At 47.0% G+C, this 26,041-nt stretch overlaps 1 protein-coding gene and 1 long non-coding RNA gene across 3 annotated transcripts in view; one reads left to right on the top strand and one right to left on the bottom strand.

Annotated features, from left to right (window-relative positions):
* LOC144106643 (uncharacterized) overlaps window positions 1-12,176 on the bottom strand; it is a 65,706-nt gene extending 53,530 nt beyond the window's left edge. For both annotated transcript variants that reach the window (XM_077639483.1, XM_077639484.1), the window contains exons 1-2: window positions 11,931-12,176; window positions 4,787-4,887 (exon numbers count right to left, since the gene is read on the bottom strand). In XM_077639483.1, coding sequence (XP_077495609.1) covers window positions 4,787-4,833 — 47 coding nt within the window. In that variant the 5' untranslated portion in view covers window positions 4,834-4,887; window positions 11,931-12,176. The remainder of the gene's footprint in view (window positions 1-4,786; window positions 4,888-11,930) is intronic.
* Window positions 12,177-22,661: 10,485 nt separating this feature from the next.
* On the top strand, window positions 22,662-25,737 carry LOC144106635 (uncharacterized). The gene is made up of 4 exons (XR_013309075.1): window positions 22,662-24,219; window positions 24,291-24,461; window positions 24,546-24,740; window positions 25,402-25,737. It is a non-coding gene; the product is annotated as an uncharacterized LOC144106635 (long non-coding RNA).
* Window positions 25,738-26,041: the final 304 nt, after the last annotated feature.

The raw sequence follows: 26,041 nt of genomic DNA, 5'->3' as shown, positions 1-26,041 counted from the left end.
CTCCGGAGCCACTCCATCGCCCCCATGAAGTCGTCGGCACGTAAGCTCGGACGCCCCAGCCTCTGATGTATAACCTTAATCATGTGTAATTATTGAATATATGTTTGTTTAAACTGAGCCATACGGTGTCTCTTTGCCTCTCCGTCCCGTGTGGACCTGCGCATTATGGGGGTCATCACAGGACCATACACTTGCATAAAAGATCAAAAACTGACTTCAAAATGCAATGTTTGTGATCTGCATTTTGAAGAATAAAATCTGCTAAGGCATTATCGCCGTGCAGTTCCAGCTCGGTTGCTGACCCAAAAGTCGCAGGTTCAATGCCAGCTGCGGCGGTCACATTTCGATGGAGGCGAAATGCCAGAGCCCTGTGTGCTGTGCAATGTCAGTGGCCATTAAAGAAATGCAGGTGGTCCAAATTATTCGGAATCTTACACTACGGCGTCCCTCAAAGCCTGAGTCACTTTGAGACAAAACCTCATTAAATCAAATCATGTAGTCCAAGGTAAGGAAGTATTTTTGGAGAGAAGGAAATGAATGTTCATACCAGGCGCCCTCCCAAGGTTATTTCCTTCATTGCTGGCACATAATTAAAAGCCGAAAGGCACTACGCCGAAGAGAAAGCCTTGAATGGATCACGCTGCTCCTGCATGTGGCGACAGAAGTGCCGGAAAAGAACTTGCAGGATTCCAATAGCGTATCAGCGCAATTCGAACCTGTCACCTGCACTGCACAAATGGATTTTATTCTTGATCATCTGGAGTCCACAGCATTACCAACAACGTAATGGAAATTTGAGTATTTTTGTGATGAGGAAACGGACAAACGATGTGGGATATTTCACACTCACTATCTAATGAGAGGAACTTGCTTGTTGGGAAGACCATTCTGATTGATGAGCGGCTGTCATGTACAAAGTGGACAACAAGGTGCACAAAAAATTCTGATATCATGTTGAGAGTGCTGGTGACGTGGAAGGTCATCTGAGGCAGGTCAATGAAATTAAGTTGTGCGAGGGAGTCACTACTCAAAGCTTATGCAGAGAGAGGAGACATCACAAGAACTACTCTGTGTCAACGTCGCGACAAGTTTGCATACAAATACGACACACAAGAAAATCAGAAAAAAGAAAACGTCTTCAACAAATAAAGACGTGATGTCTTAGAAAAGCCCTGCTGCGGGCTGCGGCAGCTAACAAGAAAAAGACGGAAGAAATATCGCGTTTCAAAGATAAGCTCGAAAAGAGCTCAGGTAAGCGTCTGGAACGGTGTCACGAGGGATGAGTAAAATACTGGACCTAAAGAAAGGCATGTTAATTGGCACGTGGCACTTGAGAGAAAGAGAAGAGGGAAGAAAAGAGAGTGGCAGTGGTATTTTTGGAAGAGATGGAGAAGACAACGACGAAACCAAAAACGAGGCGGAAGTAGGAGAAAATGAAGTGGACGTATAAAAGGAGGGGTGGACAGGTGGAGGAACGGTCTAGGTGCTGACGTTGGCGCACGGCCGTCAGCTGCTGCAGGAGGTGTTCGATCGTGAGGCCTAATGACCAGGCGTGGTCCCCACCGGCCGATGTCCCGGTCCCATGGATCTCGACGCTAACCCTGTCTACGGAACGCGGGCCCTGTGTCAACGCCTCCGGAATGACGAATCAGCCAGCAGCTGTAGCTACCTCCCAGACCTCGTCACCGGTACGAGGACGCTCCAATGCCAACATCCAGCTAAGGTGACGTGGCAGCACCGACTCCCTTCAACTGATCCTCCTCAACACTCCTCTCGTGGAACAGCGGCGCCTCTTGAAACAAGATACCGCCTGAGTTTTTGTCCGTACTCTGCGTCCGAGATAGCGTGCGAACCACCTGCGTTTGGTAGCAAGACTGTATGAGTGTGACTTTGTGGTTTACGCGTGAGGACCATTAGTTGTGGTAGGACTGCGGTGTATTCTGTTGTGTTATCTTGGTGTATGTGTAGTGCGCTGTTTTGTTTGTTGCTCAGTCATGTATAAAGTATGGCGACTAGAGTTTCTCCCTTCGAAGCCTTCTCTCTGCTTTATAGGCTTGCACGCGCACAGAGCGCTTACCATTCTACATCGTAAGCACACTTTTGTGTGACAAACGGCATCTGGAGAGCCTTCTGTGTATAAATTGTCTTGCTTTTGAAAATTACAAATGTTGCTTAAATCCCAGTATATCATACCACAAGTACTATAACATTTTCAACTATGGTATAATACATGCGCTGCATATTAGCACTTTGCGAGGTTTATATGTAAATAAGGATGTAATAAATTAATAGATTTTGCTGCATAATTAAATATTTACTAAAGAGAAAGCAGCGTTATATGGGTTGCTATCGATTCTTGGAATCCTTTTTTGTCCACTTTATGAAGTTCTCAAAGTTGGTTGCTGCATCTCATTTAATTTGTGCATATGCCACTAGTGTTGTTGACCGTACTGCATGTGTGCTCGTTTTTTTGTTGTTGCATTGATAAATTCTTTCTGTTCATGGAATTAACTCCTCTTAAAGTGATGCCCTTTCAACGCTTAGATATACTTTCAATATTGGGTATTTAACATTGAATTCCAGGGTGCTGCAGGACCCAAGAAAAGCGCTTCTGATTAGATGACGACGGAGGCAGTTTGCTTGCATTCTGCATTAACAACCCCTTTTCACGCGAGTAGCCAGACTTCATGCACTGACTGCTCATGCTAACCAGCTTTCTACGTGTAAGGTTGGCAATCTGTGAAACATGACACTCACTGTGTTCCTTTCTAAGCTTAGAGTGCACCCATGCACTGAAACTTTGTCTGATCTGTTTATATTATAAGAACTATGCAGTGCAGCATGCGCTACAAAACACAAGCCATTTGATTGAGTTAAGCAAGAAACAGCGGGTGCTGAGCCTTTATGACACAATAGCTGGTAGTAAAGGTGCTTTTTCGCAGGAGGAACAAATCTGAAAACATCCGTTAGTAGTTTTTGAAGCTCTGTTTGTATTTTCTTCGTGGGATCCCGGATAAGCTTGAAGTAGGTGACCACATCTTCGAGGAGTTCGGACATCTTTGAAAGGTACTGAGTGGGGTCTAATATCACGGTTGCGTTTCCTTTGTCCTTTACCTTTACCTTTACTACCAGCTATTGTATCGTAACGGCTCAGCACCCGCTATTTACGGCTTACCTAAGATTCATAAACCGGACATGCCACTCAGGCCGATAGTTGACTTCACGCGTTCCCCACTGTATAACCTATCGAAGTATCTGCACCAGGTTATTGGAACTCTTGATAGATGTACGCCGACATACGTGAAAGATTCAGCTGATTTCGTTGCTAAACTCAAGGCCGTGGCAGTTAACAACGAAGACATCATGGTCTCGTTCGATGTGAAATCGATGTTAACATGCGTTCCAGTAAACTTCGCTGTTGAATGCTGTGAGAGGACACTGGAAGAAGAACAATCACTACCATCCCGCACGCCTTTTGAAGCAGTTGATCTGTGCCGCCTCTTAAGCTTCTGTCTGCAGAACACATATTTCGTGTTCAGCAACGTATATTACAAGCAGGTGTTTGGTACGGCCATGGGTGCATCTGTGCCCGTAACCTGTGACAACCTCGCGTTGGAGTGTATTGAAAGTTCGGCCCTACAATCGTTTCATACTCGTCCGAAAGTGTTTTTACGGTATGTGGACGATTGCTTCTGCGTAATTCAGCGGAAGAATGTCAAACCGTTTTTGGACCACCTCAACTCTTTTCAACCAACAGTTCAGTTCACAATGGAAGAAGAAGCCGCCGGAAGTATTGCTTTTCTCGATGTTCTCGTTCTCCGCACTCCCCATGGGCTCGCCACTACCGTATACCGAAAGCCCACACATACCGGCAAGTACCTCGATTTTAAATCTGCCCATCCCATAGGCCACAAACGCTCCGTCGTGTCCGCTCTGTTCAAGCGAGCTGGTCGTCTATGTTCTAGTCCTGGCCTTCTCTCTTCCGAGCAGCAGAAAGTTCGCGTCGACCTTGAAAATAATGGCTACCCCCGTCAGATGCTAAACAATCAAGAACGCCGCTGTAAGGAACCTGCTCAGCCCCAGTTTGTTGGGCAACAGAAACGCGCGACTGTCCCGTATTCCCGGGGTACAAGTGAGGCTCTGGCGCGAATATTTGCCAAATAAGGCATTCGAATTGCACACGTACCGTCCAGCAAGCTGAAACAGCAGCTGTGTCACCTGAAGGACCGCCTAGAGCGCACATGTTACCACGGCGTTGTATACAAGATCCCCTGCAAGGATTGCAATGCATCATACATTGGCGAGTCAGGCGATTTTAAAAGAAGAATAAGGGAACACAAGAATGACGTCAAGAAAAGCCGCACTTCCTCCAACGCACTTGCACAGCATGCCCAAATGATGCAGAACTCCATTGACTGGGAGAACGCCACAATCTTGGACACGAAGAAATCTTTATCTTCACGATTACTTCTCGAATCATTTTACATACAGACGACCAGGAATGCTATCAACAGGTTGAGAGGGAATCTCCCCGATATCTACGCCCACTCACTGTGCAGTCAAGTCCGCTTATAAGTAGCGGCCCATTCCGCCCATCCTCATTGTGAACAAGGGACCCGTACGGGTCTCGAAACGTCATGTGTTAAATATTTTTTCTTTGGCGAGTGTATGTTTCTTATGCTTCCAATATGCTTCCCCCTCACCAGACAGGATTCTGTCGAACCCTTGATTATTAAACTAGAGCTAGATAAGGTGCGAGTAAAGCCAAAAGGGAAAAGACACAAACCCAAGCGTTGGTGGGATGAGGCGGTCGAGAAGGCGACAGAGAAACATCAGGAAGTGTCCAGGGAACACAGATATTCCAAGAAGAGGTGGGGGAACCAGAAGCTGAAGTAAACAGAAAATGGGATACCTTCATAGAATGTAGAAGAGAAGCATCCTATTTGATTAATGAGAAAATTAGAAGAACGGGTGCCCAATGGATGTCAAAAGTAAATAAAAAGAATAGAAAAGCAGCTTAGGAATTCTGGAAAGATCTAAAAAAAATGAGTAATAAGACTAGGCTATAGCAAAGGTTTATTGTTACAGATCAGGGTATTCGGCTAGAAGGGGATGAAACAATGGAACATATAGAAACAAGGATGACAGGAAAATTCAAAGAAAGAAATGTTGCACATAATTTATCAAAAGAAGATAGACCGGTTACTGCAATTGCTTCACTTGTGCAAAGAGAGTGGGAAGGGCAGAAGAGAAGGAGCACATCGACAGGACCAGATGGTATTCCGATTATGTTAATAAAGAAGCTAGGACCAAAATCCAAGCAAACATTAATAGAGGTAGTGAACAAAATGATAGCGGATGGCAAAGCCCCTGATGGGTGGCAAATAAGTAGAATGGACATGATATATAAGGGAAAGGGGGACAAAGCTGACGCAAGTAACTACCGTCCCTTAACACTGACATCTGAGGTTTACAGGGTCGTGATGCAGATTATAAAGGACAGATTGCAGGCATGGGTGGAGAACTAGGGGGTGCTAGGGGAGCTACAGAATGGGTTCCAGAAACAAAGGAGGTTGGAGGACAATCTGTTTTCATTGACACAGTGTATAGAGATTGCTGAAAAGGAACACAGGCCCCTATGGCTAGCATTTCTGGATATTATGGGAGCTTACGACAACGTTATTCAAGAGTACTTGTGGGGCATACTGGGCACATTGGATGTGGAAGATGGAGTAAATAATCTTTTAAAAGATACATATAAAGGTAACAGAGTGCTCATAAAATGAAAAAAAAATGCATCAGGGCCTATAGACCTCCTGCACTGCACGATGTCACGAAGATGCGGTGGACAGGCCGAGAGAGGCGCGGCGACCCCACATCCGGTTGAGAACGAGGGCGAAGCGAATAAACGTCACGCAGACACGCATCCCACCGACCAATCGGCGTTTCCAGCCCACCGACCCGCAAACGCTTCTCCGACGTCACGAAGATGCGGTGGCGCTGATGTCAGCAGTGACTTTCGCATGGTAGGCAAAACAGGTTCCGCCTGCCCGTGCCTACTTCAGCTGCTGCATTATGCCTGCGCACTGCAGAAGCAGCATGTATTAACCACCTGCGTCACTGTTGAATCCGCACAGTAGCATAAGTTGAAATTAGCCTCGATAGGTTTCTCGCAGATAAATACCGCATTAGGAAAGTGGCTAACAGGGAATGGGCCACGGAAGTAAAGCGCGAAGTCTGGGAGTCATATAATAGCATGCAAGTTATTGTGTTCATTCACATGAACATCAGCATAGTACGCTTATAACTGTGCAAAGAAAAAAAAGCACATATGTAGCTGCACACTTATTTATCACCTTGAGCCGGTATGCACGGGGCGCCGCCAGGTTCACTCGCCCCCAAAAAATGTGTTCTTTTGTTAACAGCACAGCATGCTTTAATGGCACGTTTCATGGCATATAATATTTACTTGAAACTGTTTCTTGATATGACCGACGTAATTATTTGATTCGAGTAGAAAGAAGTCTGGCAAGTTGTGTCAATCTTGCGCGGTCACGTTGGTGTGCATAGAATATCGCACCTTTAAGTCTGCTAAAAGCCACATGCTTTTTCATTGCATGATGCACGTGTCATGTTTCCTGAGGTAGTACATGATAGCGAAGCTTGTTTGGAAAGAAGCAGCCGCAGGCGTGCTACTAACAGACACGTGGCGAGCTGAGAGGGGACACGGCAATGAAAAGTGTTTTATTATTTATGTATGCGATATGTAACTAAATTAGGTGCAAATATGAAATTGCTACGCTAGTTTCAGTAATACCTTTTATTTTTAGGTATACCTGGTGCAGTTCTTCGGTAATTATAATTACTACCCTCGTTAAGTCACCTCAAGGTCTTAAATAATTGAGTAGAAAGTGCGCAAATTTTTTTTTATGCCAGCATGTTCACAAAGCCCTGTTCTCTATGATGAAGCGGTTGGTTCTTTATTTAGATGATCAGTACTTATGCATGCATTGTTACATGAAAGCATTTCTTACAAAAATAACTAACATAGCACTGCATGTGTAGGAAAACAAATCAAGATTTATTACACTCGTCAATGTCTTCGGAATCGTTTGCAACAAATAGAATCATTCTATTTTCATGCGATACGAAATTACGAAGGGGTGAGTGATGCCAATCGCAGAAAATGTTAAAGGTCAGTAAACGAACCTTAAAGTTTATTCCCTCGTATACGGCCGCTTCGCTTTCGTTTTGGTCAAAGAATTACGGCACTGAAATCAAAGAAAACCTCAAAGAAATTACCTCACAATTTTCAACGATCGCGCATCAAAAAAGCGTAATTTATAAATTTCTACTTAATATCTTGCCATAATTTTTCGTCACAGAACAGAAGACCGCAGGGCTAGGAAAGAAAATTTCAGAAATCACAAATTTTCACCAAATAGACCATTTTAACAAGGGGAGAAGTCGACCTAGCTGGTGCGTGATCTTGCGGCTAAAAACCGCGCTTAAAAGAGACAGAGGAGATCGGGGACACGACGCTGTCCCCACTTTTCGCACTGCGTGACACGTGTGTCAACAGATGGCGAGCGCACATCGATCTGCTCCGCCGAAACAACGCCAGCACTTCCCCTCACTACTGTCCCGAAGTAAATTCATTCCTACGAGTGCAGAGTGTCAAAAAGTTGTCACTTTATTAATGCCTAGCATAGAAATCAAAAGGCAGAAACGCTTTCTGTTTACTACTAGCCATATATACAATACACTGCAGTGGAGAACTATTTCTCTGAATACGCCGCACGTGGCCAACGTGAGCTCGTGTACTTCGAGCAATTACTAAGTTGAAAGCATCAACCATTCCTGTGATTCATAGAAACTGAAAACGCGCCTACAAGCTTTGAAAACCCTCGCTCAACACCTCTTTGCGACACCACTCCCTGGCCTTTTGCCTACCGCGAGCCCAACAGCAACTGCAGCGCCACCTCATTTGTTTGCAAACATGCAGGAGGTCTATAGAGATACAGTGGTGGATTAGGCAAGGATGTCCTCTGTCTCCTTTGTTGTTCATGTTGTACCTGCAAGGGTTGGAGACCAAGCTAGAAAGGAGCGGACTAGGCTTCAACCTTTCTTTTTTCAAGAGAGGCGAATGGATTAAACAGTCATTACCGGGACTAATGTATGCGGATGATATAGTGCTAATGGCTGACAACAAGGAAGATTTGCAGAAGTTGATAGACATTTGTGGTACAGAGGGAGATAGATTAGTAAGGAAAAATCTGCAGTCATGATATTTAATGATGAGGGCGGCGAGCACAGAATACAGGAGTTCACGGTAGAAGTAGTGGATGAGTACAAATATCTTGGGTGTAGATAAATAATGGTGCTGAGTATTTGACAGAGCATGAAAAATATGTAATGAATAAAGCTAGTAGGAATGCAGCTGTCATGAAAAATAGGGCACTGTGGAATTACAATAGGTATGAAGTGGTAAGAGGGATCTGGAAAGGGGTGATGGTTCCTAACCTGACTTCCGGCAATGCGGTCCTGTGCATGAGACCAGGTGTTCAAGCAAGGTTAGAAATCAAACAACACGGCGTAGCTGGCTAGCTTTGGGAGCACATGGCAATACACCAAATCAGGGGGTACAGGGTGATATGGGATGGGCGTCGTTCGAGAGCAGAGAAGCCAGCAGTAAGATAGCATTTGAGGAGCGATTGAGAAAAATGGAGGAAAAGCGGTGGGCTAGGAAAGTTTTCAGATACCTGTATATAAGGAATGTTGATACGAAATGGAGAAAGCAAAGCAGAAAATTGACAAGCAAATATCTGGACAGCAGTAGGGAGGCAAATCAGCAATTATCAGTTAAGAAAAAGGTAAAAGAATTAGAGAGAGCTCTGTGGAAAACAGAGATGCTAACGAAATCGGCACTGGGAACATACAGGATATTTAAGCAGAAAATATCTATAACTGCAGGGGAAGCTCTTTGTTGTTCGAGGCCAGGAGAAAAAGTTTTGTGGACTAAGACATAGAGTCAGGTACCACGAGATAAGACACCTTGTGCGGTGCTTGAGGAGAGGAGGAGGGAACAGGTAAACACTTGATACTTTTCTGTAAAGGGCTTCACCCTGCAGTGGAAGGCAGCGGGGCTGATTTGTTCAAAGCATTGGGGTTTAGGGACAGAGAAGGAAAAGTAGGTTTTAAGCGGGTAGAAGTAACCAAGCGAAGGTTATCTGATTGGTGGCTAAAATCAAGACAAGAGTAAAATTTCACAAGTCATGTAGGTGGCTTGAACCACCACCCGATTTAAAGGATTCAGCCTTATCCATCCACTGGGTATGGAGAGCTGCGAAACTGAGTTAGGGCCAAACTGGCCACTGCAGAAATGACCGGCTATGGGAACATGCAAAAAATATAGAAAATAATGACAAAAACTCAAACCTTATGTTGAATTTTTCTTCCCGTGTTGGCATGTGTAGGGCACGATTTTAAAACTATGATTCTGAGCGGGAGCGTCAATGTAAAGGCTCGGCTTCTTCTAGAGGCCTTTCATATCAAGAAGATATCCGATTGCTGCGTGAATGGCAGAGCAAATTTATGATGCTGAATGTGTTTTTCTCTCTCTTTTTGCCAAATCAAACAGCGTGTGCCTGTACTGCCTTTCGTCTTTGCGCATGCTCATATTTTCGTTTATACAACCTTTGTCCGTAAAGTTCAGAGACTGAGACCATTAAAAAAAATGTGTTTAACATTGAAATAATTTGTGCAGCACCCCTTCGAAGCAGTTTCCCTTGCAGTCTATACACAGCTTCCAACACTTCTTGAGGTCTTGGAAACAGATGGAAAACGCTTCTTTTGGCAGGGCTGTCAGCTGCTTTGTCGTGGCGCCTTGAATGGCCTCCACGCTCCCCATCCAGTGACCTTTTAGGGCTCCCTTCACACGAGGAAACAGGAAAAAATCGCATGGGGAGAGCTCAGGAGAGTATGGCGGATAGGGAAGTACAGTAATGCTGTGCTTGGCGAGAAATTCTGTCACGCTGAGAGCAGTGTGCGGCCTTGCATTATCGTGGAGAAGGCTCCATTGTCCAGGTGCCCATAAGTCAGGGTGACAGTGTCGCAGTGCATCCGCACGTGTTGGAGCACGCGGATATAAAACTCATTATTCACCGTCTGCCCTTGCGGGACAAACTCGTGGTGTATGACATTTCTGGCATCGGAAAAAACTATCAGCATCGTCTTTGTCTTGGTCTTCTGTCGCCGCACCTTTCTCAACGCCAGAGAGATTGAGGACCGCCATTCAGCGCTCTGCCTCTTTGAGGATCGTACTGAAAACACCATGTTTCGTCTTGAGCAATGATGCTGTCAACGAATGCAGCATCCTTCTCTGCCTCGGAGAGCAAATCGGCGCTCACTGATGACCGCGTGTCCTTCTGGTCCTGTATGAGAGAGTGCGGCACAAGTCTGGCATTCAGCTTTCGTTTACCCAAGTTCTCACGCAAAATTTGGTGGCATATTGTCCTACTAACGTCGAGAGCATCTGATAGCATGTGGACTGTAATGGTGCGGTCTTGCTTTACAATTTCCCTGATCCGAGCCATGTTGTTTTCATTCCGTGAGGTTGAAGGGCGCCCCTGCCTTGTGTCGTCTTCCACCGATGTTCTCCCCGAAATTAACTTCTTGTGCCACTCGAAAACTTGCGCCCGCGATAATGTCTCGTTGCCGTAAGCGTCACGAAGGAACTCATACCTCTGTGTGGCTGTCTTGCCAAGCTTCAGACAGATTTTTATGTATACACGCTGTTCGAGGTGGACGTCCATCTCTCCACATTCACTCACAGTTCACATTCACTCGCAGACGACTAGTGACAACGTATTTTTCTACATATAGTGCCATCTAGCAGCTGTCATAGCAATTAACATATATAGCTCACGTTAGCCTTAAAAGATGGCACTACATATATATATATATATATATATATATATATATATATATATATATATATATATATATATATATATAGTGATTATTTATTTAAAATAACAAAAAGGAAGGTAAAAGATGTTTGCTCACCCCGGCATCTGCCATCACTAAACGGCGGCACCTGAGCTGGGGTAGCGGAAATATAGGATAGCAGGCAGTTTGAAGAAGTGAAACAAAAGAGGTGAGGGGATAGCAGGAAACACATACGCACCAACATTTGTTTTGGGGAATCATTCCTAGAGAAGAAAATAAATCAGTCCCGAAACTTTATGGACAAAGGTTGTATTCTCTGCTTTGCACCTCTGTAAAACAGTTCGTAGTAGCGCTTGTTAATCGTCACGTCTCTCTCCTTCCTTGTCTCCGTTCTTGCGCTAATTTCTTTACAATATGCAGTACACATCTGCGACCTCGCGCGAACTGCGTCCAAACGTTGGTGGCAAGAACAAGAGTTGCCAAGGACGCCTGATTCACAATTCTGTTCTCAACTCAAGGAACCATGCTCGATCCGCCTCTCCGAGCTGATGGGCTGACCGGAATGAATGTCAGCTGATAACGAACGACACGCCAAACGGCTGACGTAAACATCGCGGCGTGGTACGGCGGTGTGATCCATCGATGCATGTAATCGTTCCAGCGACAACTTGACCGGATGTAAAACTTTCGTATAGAGCCTGCGCCTCAAGGGACCAGCAGCGGAAATGTAAACTGCATCCGAGCGTCTTTTTGCCACAGGCTCAGCAAACGCGCACACAGCGGCACAACTCTACGCAATGTGAACTACTGCCGGAACAAAATCTTCTGCGTACAGTTCGGTGGGCGCTTCGCTACACGTCTGCTTCGAGGCAGTGGCTTCGAAGCAGTGCGCTCATGCCGCTCACAGCCGCGCAAGTAGCACGACCCAGGCGCCGCAATTTCCCACATCGGACACATGAGACGGCTATGGACGAACTTACCTCTACGTGGGACCGGTTCGCAAGCCCTGCAAGTGATTGACACCTACGCGCAACACCGCCACAGCAGAGTTTTGTTGCGTAACAGCATTATTTCTAAGCTTCAGCGCAGTTCTAACTTCTGGAAACCGTCCTCGCGACTTCCCATAAACGGGCCAAGGGCTAAAATGCGCAACGGCGAGCACAGCAGAGGAAACTTAGTTGAATTCGAACAAAAACTGCCTACGCCAGCCATTAAGCTTGGATTGAATTGGATTGGCTGTGCTCAACTTGTTCCGGCAAGCTAGCCTCAAAATCCGAAAGCTGAAACCAATCATGAAGAGTAGCAGAAAGTGGTTTTTTATTGATATTGTTACAGGTTCTATTTACAAAAAATATTTACAAGGCAGGTCGACAGGAGCCTGGTGCGCCGGCGGCAGGATACTTGACTTTCTCTTCCTCTTCTACTTCCAGCCGCCGCACGTCTTCTTTATTCCTCAGAGCCCATGCGCAGCACGTGACATTTCCCCGTTCGCAGACGAAGCCCTCTGGGCCAGTCAATCAATCGGGGTCCCGAGAGTGGAATGGCTTCAGCCGTGCGACATGCACGACCTGGGTTGTCCTTGAGCGGCGTCCTTGCGTTGATTGGGGAGAGATGACATAGTTGAGGTCATTGAGGCGAGCAACAACGATGAACGGGCCTGTGTAGTGGGATAGCAGCTTTTCTGATAAGCCACGCTTGCGTAGGGGCGTCCACAACCATACAACGTCACCGGGCAGGTAGGAGACATCCTTGCGCCGGCGGTCATAACGCTGCTTAGAGCGATGCTGTGATGCTAAGGTGCGTATCCGGGCAATCCGACGGGCTTCTTCAGCGCGACATAGAGTGTTGGCAATAGAAGGCTCGGTGTCGAGAGAGAAAGGTAAGATGCTGTCGAGGGAGCTTCGAGGCGGACGGGCATAAAGAAGGAAGAATGGGCTGTAACCAGTTATTTCATGCCTAGACGTGTTATAGGCGTATGTAATGAAGGGGAGCACGTCGTCCCAGTTCTTATGGCGGGAATCGACATACATGGCCAGCATGGTCGTGAGTGTCCGATTGGTACGTTCAACCAGTCCATTAGTCTGGGGGTGGTACGGCGTCGAGTGGCGAAAATGGCAGGAACTAAGACGCAGAAGCTCTTCCACAACGTCTGCCGTAAACTGGCGACCGCGGTCACTGATAACAACTCGAGGAGGTCCATGCCGGAGGATGACAGCACGAAGAAGGAAGAGCGAGACCTCAGCAGCGGTGGCGCAAGGTAGGGCGGCGGTCTCACAGTAACGGGTGTGGTGATCAACGCACACTATAATCCAGCGGTTACCGTTGGACGAGCGGGGAAACGGGCCGAGCAGATCGAGTCCAACTTGTTCATATGGCGTGCTTGGAGGTGGCAAAGGATGCAGGCGTCCAGGCGGAGAAGTCGTGGGAAGCTTGAACCGCTGACACTGCACGCAGGTGGCCACGTAGCGCTGAACCATGTGACGCATTTTTGGCCAGTAAAAACGTTCTTTGATGCGGTTAAGGGTCCTGGCAAACCCCAAGTGCCCAGCCGTGACATCATCGAGCATTGCCTGCAGAACAGAGGAGTACAGAGTAGCCGGAACGACGAGGAGAAAGCGCGCACCTCCAGGCGAGTAATTCGTTCTGTAGAGTAAACCGTCGCGAACGCAGAAAGGGCTTGCGGATGTCGGGTCACGGGCTTCGGCAAAAAGCGGCGCCAAGTGCTGATCCTTGCGTTGTTCCATCTGGAAAGTGCCAAGATCTGGAAACTCTTGGGAAACGGCAGCGAGATAGTCATCGAAGTTTTCATCATCGGAAGTAGTAACCGTGAGCGGCAGCCGCGAGAGGCAATCTGCGTCGGCGTTTTGGCGGCCACTTTTGTAAGACACTTTGAAGTTAAACTCTTGGAGGCGTAACGCCCAGCGGGCCAACCGACCGCAGGGGTCGCGTAGATTGACCAGCCAGCACAGAGAGTGATGGTCTGTGACGACTGTAAAAGCACGTCCATAAAGGTACGAACGAAACCGTTGTACGCCGAAAACAACGGCGAGACACTCTTGCTCTGTTACAGTGTAATTGCGTTCCGACTTGCTGAGGGTGCGACTTGCATAAGCGACAACGTGTTGATTGCCCTCATGGCGTTGGATAAGCACAGCACCCACGCCGATGCCGCTGGCGTCAGTGTGGAGTTCAGTCGGTGCTGTCGGGCAGAAATGACGCAATATTGGCCGCGAGGTGAGGAGAAACTTGAGCTGCCGAAACGCGGAGTCGCATTCGGGAGTCCAGTGGAAAGGGGTGTCTTTCTGCAGGAGACTTGTAAGCGGGTAGGCTAAATCAGAAAACTTGGGAACGAAACGCCGAAAATATGAGCAAAGTCCTAGGAAACTCCTGAGCTCTTTCACTGATTTGGGTTCTTTGACACTGCTTACAGCTTCAACCTTCTGCGGGTCGGGTCTGAGGCCATCCTTGTCAACGAGATGACCAAGCACAGTAATTTGGCGTTCACCGAAGAGACACTTCTTCGAGTTCAGCACGAGGCCCGCTCTCTCTATGCAGTCTAGGACAATGGCTAAGCGGCTGTTAGGTTCGGCGAAGGTCCTACCAAAAATAACAACATCGTCCAGATAACACATGCAAACTTGCCACTTCAGGCCACGTAAAAGCGTATCCATAAATCGTTCAAAAGTGGCAGGAGCGTTGCAAAGGCCGAAAGGCATAACATTAAATTCATACAACCCGTCAGGTGTCACGAATGCTGTCTTCTCTTTGTCTTGCGGGTGCATCGGGATCTGCCAGTACCCGGACCGTAGATCCACCGAGGAAAAGTAGGAGGCTGAGTGGAGGCAGTCAATGGCATCATCAACGCGCGGGAGCGGGTAAACATCCTTCTTTGTGACAGTGTTAAGCCGGCGGTAGTCGACACAAAATCGCCAAGTGCCATCTTTCTTTTTGACAAGGATCACTGGAGCAGCCCACGGGCTTGAAGATTCCTGAATGATGCCGCGGTGCAACATGTCACGGACTTGTTCATCGATTATCTGACGTTCGGAAGGCGAGACGCGGTATGGCTTCTGGCGAATCGGCTGTGCAGATCCAGTATTGATCATGTGATGGGTACGGGAAGCTGGAATCGGCGGTGGTTGGTCGCGACCAAAGTCAAACACGTCCGCATGCTTCATAAGAACGGCCACTAGTACCTGGCGGTCGCTAGTGGGTAGGGATTTGTTGACCATGGCTAGGAATTGAGAGTCGCTCAGATCGCGGCGTCTAGTTGGACGAGACACGTTGTCAGTGATCGCGGCAACTGGTACAGAAAAACGTTCTTCAAAGCCAGCAAGTTTTAAACCACATGGCAATACTGCAGGTTCGTTGGAATGATTGACAGTCCAAAGAGTGGCATGGCCCTTGGTCACATGGACGACGCTGCGGGGTACTAGCACACTTTTCTTTGCACAGTTAAGGGAACAAGGTTCCACCACAGCATCGAAGGCATCAGAAATCGTGCTCGAGGACAGAACGGGAACGAATATGGCAGACATTGCTGGAACGACGGTATCTTCAGAGACAGAAAACACTTGGGCAACCACTGGCGAGTCTTCTATGAGAGCTGACCGAAGGCCAGGACTTAACGATATGCCACCACTGCGGAAGTCGAGAGTAGCGCCGCACTGGTGCAAAAAGTCAATACCGAGGATGATGTCATGCGTAGAACGAGGGAGCACCGTGAATTCAGTTCGGAACATGTGGCCAGCGATCACTACATTCACAGAACAAATACCAATCGGAACCAATGATTCTCCCCCTACACCCCGGAATATAACAGCACGATCCCAAGCGAACATTATTTTACGACCCAGACGGTTCTTGAAAGTTGAACTCATCACTGACACCGTGGCACCAGTGTCCACTAAGGCCATGACGCAAATACCGTCCACTAAAACTTCAAGGCGGTTCCTTAACATAACAATGGGCAGAGGAATTGGCACTATCGATGATCCGGCGACCGCACCTCCATCGGCCGCACACGCTAGTTTCCCGGGGACGGTGGGGAACGACGTTGGGGGGAAGGCGAGCGGCGAGAGCGGTGCGGAGGTGGAGTCAGACTTCGGTCAGAGGCAGGGGAGTCGTTCCGTGGTGGCGCGTAACTGGATGGGCGCTGAGACGATGTGAAGACACGGTCATGAACAGGCGCATTGAAACTCAGGCGAGGGTTCGACCATTGGCGCTGGGAGCGGGAAAACTGGCCCCGGCGACGGCAGAATCTAGAGATGTGACCGATCATACCACAGCGGTAACAAAGTGGTGGGTCGGGGGGGCACTCGGGATAACACTCCTCGTAGCCAGTGTCGAAACGACCATCGTACTCCGGCTGCCGCAGGTGGCGTTGCGGATGAGCTGGCGCCCTGGGGCCGGGGCGGGTGATCCGGGGAGCGTCGCTGTAATCAATGCGAGTAGCACTGTTAGGGGCCTGGGCAGACAAACTCCAAGGGGAGGAGCGGGAGGCGGGAGCCGCCTGCAGAGAACAGCTCCCATACGGGACCTCACTGCGGCGCGCAAGATCTTGATGCCGGGAGAGTTCGTCACGCACGATTTGACGAATCACGTCAGGGAGAGTCGCCGCATTCACAGGCTCGTGGAAATCCACGCTGGCGACGGTGGTGACGTTAGGCAGGCGACCGAACTTGGGAGTAATTCGACGCAGTTTTAGAGCTTCAAAGGTGCGGCAGTGCTTGATGATATCCGTGGGCGAGTCTAAATTTTCTTTACTAATAAGAAAGCTGTAGACGTCCTCTGCGATGCCCTTGAGGAGATGACCAACGCGATCTTCGTCGGACATACTGGGATTAACGACGTTGCACAGCTTCAAGACCTCTTCTATGTAAGTCGTGCAGGTCTCTCCAGGCACTTGCGCTCTCTGAAGCAAAGACTGCTCAGCGCATTTTCGTTTGGCAACAGTATCCCCGAAGCAGCTGCGGAGCTCTTCCATGAAGCGGTCCCAACTTGTTATTGATGCCTCATGGTTTTCGAACCAAGTTAGCGCGGTGCCATCGAGAAAGAAGACGACATTGGCCAGCTGAAGAGTGGCATCCCAGCCGTTGTATTTGCTCACCCGCTTGTAATGGGTGAGCCAATCATCCACGTCTTCGCCAGCCTTCCCGGGAAACGTCCGCGGCTCACGGTAGTGCTGCCAAGCGAGCGTTGCGGCGCCGGTCGGACGTGCGTTGGCTTCCTTGGGCATTTGCACGGGCAACGGTGGCAATCCGGCGATTCTTCGGCTGCAGCGGTTGCGAGAGGGGTCCGTGGTGATCGACCCAGCACCTCCACCGCACTGTTACAGGTTCTATTTACAAAAAATATTTACAAGGCAGGTCGAGAGGAGCCTGGTGCGCCGGCGGCAGGATACTTGACTTTCTCTTCCTCTTCTACTTCCAGCCGCCGCACGTCTTCTTTATTCCTCAGAGCCCATGCGCAGCACGTGACAATATAATAATAAAAAGGAAGGAAAAAATTTTTGCTAGCCTCGGCATCTGCCATCGACACTGAAGCACCTAAGCTGGGGCAGCGGAAATAAAAGATAGCAGGCAGAATGGAGAAATGAAATGTAGAAGGTGAGGGGACAGAGGGGACAGGATGAGAGGATAGGGGACCAATCATGGAGAAAAAGGCCGAAACCATAGAGCATGGAGGAAGAAAACAACTTTCCTTCAAAGGTGATCATGCACATATATGTGGTTACCGTGTACCAGCCAGAGTAATAATCGCGACCGCACAGTGAACTGTCCGGCCGCTCCGGTGTTGTTAATGTCACTTTCAGTGCATTCTAGTGCTGTGTGCATTCGTTGCGCGTCATATGTGTTTGATGAAAAACGGAGGAATGTTTTGTAAGTTTTCTGCATGGAGGAAGAAAAAAAAAAGGAGAGGCCGTCAAGTGACATTTTCTGAAGCCAGAAACGAGCTCGGCGCCATATTGTTCGGGCGCGCTTTTGTTTATATTATCCGCGCTCTTGTTTACGTTTCTCTGCGCGCGCGTTTCAAACCACGCGAAGGAGCCGGCCTAAAGAGATTCCAGTGCGAGTGGTGCTTGGTTTCTGGCTGTTGTTCATGTACGGGAGACGTCGGAAGCGTTCGTGCGAGACATTCGGCTGCTTCCAGTTATTGCTCCTTGCCGCGTCGTCTCTGTGCCATCCCCGCTCTCTCGTTCGAACGAAAGAGTCCGGCCTTGCATGGCCATAATATTCGGCGAATCGCAACTGCGGTAAGCGCGGCCAGGAACTTTCACTTATTACGGTGGCCCAACATGGTACGAGTGTCTTTTGCCGCTTTTGCCTGCGTCGTTTTGCGACGGCGGATGTTGCTTGCAGGCTGCACTTGGCGAAATACACTGGTTTACTTACAACCGGTTCATCCTAATCTCGTGTTAATCGCAGGGATAGAAGGTTAATTTCACCAGGTTAGGTGAAGGGCACAAAATTATATTTGATTGAAATTGTGTGTAAACATGCAGCTGCTGCCAGAATTTAGCAGAAGAAAACCTAATCTAGCATAAAATTTGAAGAGCATGCTTGTTTGTGTTCTTTTTTTCTTATATAAACTGTTATCCATGGTGCCACTGAAATAGAACTTGTTACTTTGTGCCGTGTATCATTTTTCGTTCCTCTTTTTATGCAGTGCGCCATTGGAACGCGCTGTGTATTTAGTAATGCTTCCGGAACAACTATGCCACCTTAATGCAGTGTAAAGTATAGTGTTGTGTTGTTTTATGGCACATAGGCAACTCAGGCCATCATGCGCAAAACTCAAGGCAAGGAAAATTGTTCTCTGGAGACTTTTTTAGAAATATTATCTATCGGTGGTGTAAAGGGCGTAAAACGTTGTTTTGTATTACCTAATGATGAAAAAAGAAATTTTATGAATGACTAATATTAAGAGCTTTAAAGAAGGTCGGGTAGTCGGCAGGCATCCTTGGCTGGGTAAGGTAGTTGAGCCTCCCAACCAGTAAAACAAAACCGCAGCCTTCTCAGAAATGAGAAGGTGGCTGAGGTGTATAAAAAAAATGAAGTGAATCAGTGGTTAAAAATTTAGAGTTTGCTGAGAAATCTGCTTCTCTCAAAAAGCTAAAAACACGTCGTGTCAACAATTGCCTCTTCACTCAAAAGAAACATTGGGTGTTAAGGAATGTGTTCATTACAAAACTAAGTAAAATATTTCTTCCTAAGTTTTTCAAGTTTTGTGCATGAGTATGAAATATGATTAACTTTTAGGTCATCTCCACATTTTTCACAAATTGGCTTGTTTTCACTTGTCAACGGAAATTTGTGTGTGATGTGCATTTGGCCTATACGGAAACGGCATGAAATAACTTCATTGAAACGCTCCCGGTGCAAACATGACATCTATTCACCTAGAACTAACTTTACCAAATGCAGTCTGTTGTTTACTTCATTGTTACAAGTTGTCTGCCATTTTTTGCTTAATTTTTTTTGGACTAATTTAATGCAATCGTTAAAGGACATATTTACTTTTTTTACTTCCTTGCCACAGGATTGAACAGCACACAAGCCTGCTCTCTCGTTGCCTTTTATTTCGATATGACTCGGGACCCAGAACAGTTTTTTATGTTTTGTTCTAGAGCTGTGGTTGTCGCAATGTTGTGTATAGTGTCACCAATCATAGGAGTGATTGCATTTCTAGAGTGGAGAGCAGTAAGTAAACTTAGGGAGTCTGTGTAAATAATACTGTTTGTGAGGTTCTCTTAAACTATTTGTTCAATGGCTGCACAGACGGCGTAACATTCGGCAGTGAAAATTGGTGCGCACCGCCGAAGCCTATTTCATTCCAATTCTCTTTTATCGCAGTGCTTCCAAAGTAAATATCTGTTTTTCAGCCATCTGTATAAAAACGTCTTAAAGCACTGTATTTTTCCTTAAGTGCAAGAAATTCTTGTGTTATATGTTGCTGTGGAGTTGGTTTTTTATTTAACTGTGTAAGAGTGAAATCACAGATTGTAGAAAATGATACCATGGAGGCAGTGGATCTCGTCTTCGAGCAATGCCAGGTAATGTCAGTGTAAAGTACTGCCTTCATAAACTAAAGCTCCCAGAAAATTTTTAGTACATGGCTCTCCCTGGAAGCTTTCTGTGTCCAGCTTGCTGGCACGGGGCTTCTGCAACAGTTTGTATTTGAGAGCATAATGTCAAATGTGGTAGTAAAAAAAATCTCTCTTTGCTAGAATGAATTTAGAGCTTCGTGCATGACATCCCTGAGCAAGGTTTTTGATGCCGGGTTGTTTGCATGCTATTCTCGCATAACAGTGGCCCACATACTGGCCACACTTCAATCACGCTCTGTGGTGGAGAGCACAACCCTCTCAGTTTTATGCTGAATGAGTGTGCATGTGTCTACTTTTGGCTGAGCCGTGCACAATGCTGTTATGCATGGTCACACCCCGCTTAGTGTTCAGCCTGCCTTTTGTTTTTGAATGCCTGCCTTTTGCTGCTCGTTTTTGAATGTTGCAACCTGCCTGCATTGAGTATGTTTGGGCAGCTGTGTCAACAGGGCCTTCTGCTGCAGCAGTGAGGACGAGAAAAATCCTGCAGTATGCAATATTTTGTTTTTGATCTTGAATACTGTATTTATCTTCATAACATGTTTTTGTGTGGCTGCCCATGCCAGGAATGCTTTCTCATGCAGCAGTGAGGATGGGCAAATATACTAAAAACTTATATTTCTTGACCCTGAATGCAAAATGTAGTATCAGAGCATGCTCATAAAGGTGGCCGTGCCAACAATGACTTGATTCACAACTCCAAGGCCCACTCATAGAGGTGATAGAAACAGAGAGGGCCGAAGTGCCTATAGTAGCACGGCAGGGGAGAATATATGGCGGTGGGGGTGTAACCCCCTCCGAAAACCAGAAATTTTACTTAGGAAAACCACGCTGAGCCCCTTTTTCTCAACAAAAACAGTCCAAGAAATACATGTTTCAAATAGGACTGGCCCTCTTTAAGAACGATCAATAAATCAACGCATTGTAACACTGCAACACAGCATGTTTCACATCCACAGATCTAGTTTGGAGCATCATATATATTCTAGAAGTTTAGAAGTACTCAGTGGCTGCAGTATGTTTCAGAGTGTTGTGCATTATTTCAGTGTTGTAGTTCATGTTTAACGTGCAGAGCTGCAGCTGTATGCACCAATTTTCGCTCCTTGATGAAATACTAGGTTGTAATGTCACTGCATAGTAGCACACTTTACTTGTCATCAACAATACAGGCAATGAAAGTGAATTTATTGTACGTAATGAACTCATGGAATTATTTTTCTTCAACATAACCACAGGCATCATTGAAATTCAATGCACATGTGGATCCTCATTTCATCTAATTGCTTTTTACCACAAATAACACTACCACAGAACATGGGCACAATAAACACGTGTGAGAAAAGGCCTCCAAGTTCACTCTAGAGCTTCGCCGTTTTCGCGCTTCTTGACCATGGCCTCACCCAGAAAAGAAATTGAAATACCTGCTACAGGGAACTGGTCTAAATATAGCACGCGATACAAAACACAGACGTGACCTCGATATGAACGAATACACTTGATCCCGGCCCGCCACAGAGGCAAACAGCTCCCAGACGCTTCAGACGTTATACGCTTCAAACGGGCATGCAACAAAGTTTATGTATACTAAGCACAAAGCTAGCGCAGCTGCTTCCTTTACAAGAGAACTCTACGCCCATGTTACGGCCCCCGCCGCTAACACAGGCGCAATTTCCGCAAAACAAATTTTGGCAGTTGTATTATAATCAACACCAGTCGCTGGAGCATTGCAACGAGGTTTCACTGCCGATGAAAACGGGAGTGCGAATGGCACACTGCACGCACAAGACACGAAACGTTCGCACAATACGAACACTGCAGCGCACGCCATACTAAACCCACGGTGAACGAACAGCGCGAATGGTCCTCGGTGAACAGCGGCGGTCTCCCGACGGAGTATCGCAGTAGCCGAAATGCCCGTGCTATCGTTGACTCCAGTAGCTTTCAAATCCTGGCACGCAAGCAGGTTGAGATATGGGCGAACGCCGTCAACGTCAGCTTGTGAGCACCACCAAAAACGGAAACTCGAGCAGTTACGCCGCACCTCTAACGGCACGCCGCAGCCCGCTGCTATAGTGTTCTAGAAGAATTTATTTTATTTTATTTATTTAGAACATACTGCAGGCCTACAGTAGGCCCAAGCAGGAGGGGCGAGTACATAATATATGCAAAAAAGAACAGGTTTAGCAAAATTGAAAAAATGTTAAATACAAGTTGTAACACAAAATACAGCAATAAATACAAGGCTCAGATGCAAAATACAAAAAGTGAACGGCTCTCAAATTAAATGCTGTGAAGAAAACATTGAGTCAAAAGAATCAGCTCTGCTTAAGAGATCTGGCGAACACCTGTTCCACTCCTCAATGGTGCGTGGAAAAAATGAGTATTTAAAGGCGTTAATCCTAGCACTGTAAGGGGTTAATGATTGTGTATGATGATTTCGTGTTTGGCGCGTAGTGTTAGGTTTATTCAGCTACTTTTAATCACTTCAGGCAAGTTTTGTAGCTCTACACTTGACCTATATTTTTAAATGTGGCCTCAAAATTTAAGGAAGGGGTCCGCATTCATAGACAGTTTATGGTTTTTTAGCAAGAAATGTAGTTTCAGTCTTTGAATTTTCCGGCGCAGCTGTAATGTTTCAATACCGTGAGTTTGCATGAGGGTCGTTGGTGAGTCAGTTACACGATACTTTGAAAAAATAAAACGGACGGCTTTGCGTTGAATCATTTCAAGGGCCTCGATGTTACGTTTAGTGTAGGGATCCCAGACGGTGCATGCATATTCTAGTGATGGCCTTATTATTGAAAAGTAGGTTAATTTTTTAAGTTCTGGTGGGGCAAGTTTTAGTTTATGTCTAAGAAAGCAGAGTTTACGAAAGGCTGAGGAGCATACGTTTGATACATGTTTATTTCAGCTAAGGTTTTTCGTTATTGTAACTCCTAGATACTTGTACTCGCTGACTACGGTCAGAAGGTGAGATGAAATATTGTAAGGAAATGAGAAGGAAGCCTTTTTGTTAGTTATCGTCATGTATACTGTTTTCTCTAAATTTAGCTTCATGTCCCATTAATTACACCATGTATGTATGTTCTGAAGATTGGAGTTTAGTAAAACTTGATCATCTTGGCAAGTAATTTGGTGAAATAAAACGCAGTCATCTGCAAATAATCTAATTTGAACAGGGGTAGTTATAACGTTAGTAATGTCATTGATATATATCAAAAAGAGGAGAGGTCCGAGGACGCTTCCCTGTGGGACGCCTGAAGTGACCGGCAGGTGGTTTGAATAGCAATCATCAATACAAAGAAATTGTGTGCGGTGAGAAAGGTATGAGGAAATCCAACGAATTATGAAATTAGGAAGACCAATAAGTTCAAGTTTGTAAATTAGTTTGGCATGAGAAATAACATCAAAGGCTTTGCTGAAGTCTAAAAAAATAACATCCATTTGACCAGCGCAATTTAGTACTATACCGCTGCTACCGCCTGGTTTGTAAACAAGCTGCCCGGACAAGATGGCCTCCCGATCAAGAAACTTCCTCCACACTTTTCTCCAATGTTGTTGTGCGGGAAGGGCCTCTCCTGTGTTTTCCTTCCTCCATGGTTTTGTTGTGGTTCTTCGTTTTGGAAGTAATTCTGTGCAGCGCGTGCAACTGTCTCTCTATTTTCAGAGATCACCTTCGCTGCGCAGCACATGGGAGAGATTACAGGCGTGACGTCACTTTTTTTGGGCCAATCATCGTTTCCAGCCTACCGACCCGCAATCGCTTGTGAAGGAGAGAATTCAGAGAAGCGTTTGCGGGTCGGTGGGCTGGAAACGCCGATTGATCGGTGGGATGCGTGTCTGCGTGACGTTTTTTAGCTTCGCCCTCGTTCTCAACCGGATGTGGGGTCGCCGCGCCTCTCTCGGCCTGTCCCTAGAGTGCCTAGGGAATCGCTAGGGCCGGCCGGCCGGCCGCCGGGCGTGCGTGGTCTGCGGGCATTCTCTTCGTGAGCGTAGGGGGCGGCGCGCGCGTTTCGGAAGCTGTCCAGGTATGGCTTTTTTTTTTTTTGCGTGGTGCGCTCGTCGGCGCAGCCAGCTGAAATTTCTGTACAGTTCTTGCTTCCACGACATTGCGACGACCCCCAAAAGGCGCTGACCCGCGAGAAATCGCCAGCGACATAAAGGTACGCATTTTATCTCAAATTTCGCTTCATGAAGTGCTGTACCGCTTACCTACATGCCTTGCGCATTCCAGGACCTCGTTTTCCTGCTGCAGGAGCAGGTCGTGCTGGTGTTCAAAATTTTGCAACTCCATTACGACGACCCACATAAGGTGCGGTTTCAGGACCGCCGGCGTCGCCATCTGAACCGCCGTCTGACAGCCACGATGAAGCGCTTGTCGGGCGTGCACGTTCTCAATCACGAGGTAAGGGTTGAACAACGTTTTCGCAAGCTTTCTCGTGCAGAACTCGCCAAATTGCGGCGCTTGTAACGTAACTTTTTTTTGCAGCATCGTTTCCTAGATGCTTCTGGCGAGCCGATGCTGTCCTTATTTGCCGCAAACCGATACCACGTGGCGAGACGCCGGGGCATCGACCCCAGTGCGTGCGCCTTTGTTCCTTTGCAGTGGCAAGTCTAGGGTAAAAGTGGCCACGATAATTCTGCCACTACAATCTGCCCTTTAGGATCGCTATCAGCTGCAACGGTAAGTCCAGAAGTTCCGACTCGCGCATTATGGAAATCGCGCCTGGCCTAAGTGTCCAGCATTCACCCAGTGCAGTGTAGCTTTGTTTAATTCCTTAGAGACTTCTCGCGCTTTGTCGAAATCGACGGCAGCCGTGAAAATTTACATATTAGACCTCGCTACAGCATTATCCCAGCGCAGCGCGCCTTTGTTTCTTTGCGTCGGCAAGCGTTGGAAGCGCGCGCCGTCTCGCGCTTTGTCCAAGTCGGATCTAAAACTCGCGCTAGGCCTCGTTGCCTGGTTGACAAAGTGCTCGCTCTAGGCCTCGTTGCCTGGTTGACAAAGTGCACGGCTTTGTTCCTTTCAATGGCAAGCCTCTATCACTACAGTCGGCGGCCTTAATTTTTATGATCGCTGTCAGCTTCAACAGCAAGTACAAGAAAAGTTATGACGATCGCGCGGTGTGGAAATCGGCGGTAGAGACAGAAAACTCGTGCTTGTAGCTGCAGACTTACCCAGCTCCAGTGCGCCTTTGTTTATTTCCGTAGCGACTACCCGCGCTTTGTAGAAATCGACGCCAGCCGTGAAATTTTACATATTAGACCTCGCTACAGCATTAGCGCAGAGCGCCTTCGTTTCTTTGCGTTCTAACTTGTTTGCTCGTTACTTTTGTTCTTTTCAGTCGTTTCCTGAATCTGTCCAAAGAGCCGGGCTAGGTGGATGATTGTTCGCCGTCAGTGGAACCACATGGCGATCGCACTGCATACAGCACGACTTTGGTCCATGTGTTTTTTAAATAAAAACATCAGATGTCGAAGGTCGTGCCCGAGGATTGCTTCGACAGCTGGGGCAAAACCATGGGGACCGCACACGCTGTGTCGTCGCTGCCAAGTGAAGAGGCACAAAACGGCTGTCAACCTTAATAAAGGCCCTTCTCGGGGCCGCCTCAGTGTTTCCTGGCAGATCACACGCTTTCCACCCTGTGCACGTGTTCTCATTTCCAATTAAATAGGTCCTTCAAACCCTGCAGAAGGCTTGAATTAGAAACTGCTAATATCAAGATGGTACTTGAGAAACAATAGCGGCTACAATAACAAAGATGAAGAGGGGCTGGAGTTACACGCAAATAAAAAAGGTTGGAGGTACCCAGATAGGCTGAAATGGTTTTGGGCGGGAGTCCTAGTCATTCTATATAGGACTCAAATAATGCATAATCAGCGTTTATCAAGGTTTTTGTAGAAATATATAAAGAACATTAAGCAGTCTAAACGAATAAGAGAACCATGGATCACGCCAGAGCTCAGAAGAATGATAAAGAGCAA

This window comes from Amblyomma americanum, chromosome 10 (assembly GCF_052857255.1).
Source record: "Amblyomma americanum isolate KBUSLIRL-KWMA chromosome 10, ASM5285725v1, whole genome shotgun sequence".
Lineage (NCBI taxonomy): Eukaryota > Metazoa > Arthropoda > Arachnida > Ixodida > Ixodidae > Amblyomma > Amblyomma americanum.
This window is presented reverse-complemented; position numbering and strand designations above follow the sequence as displayed.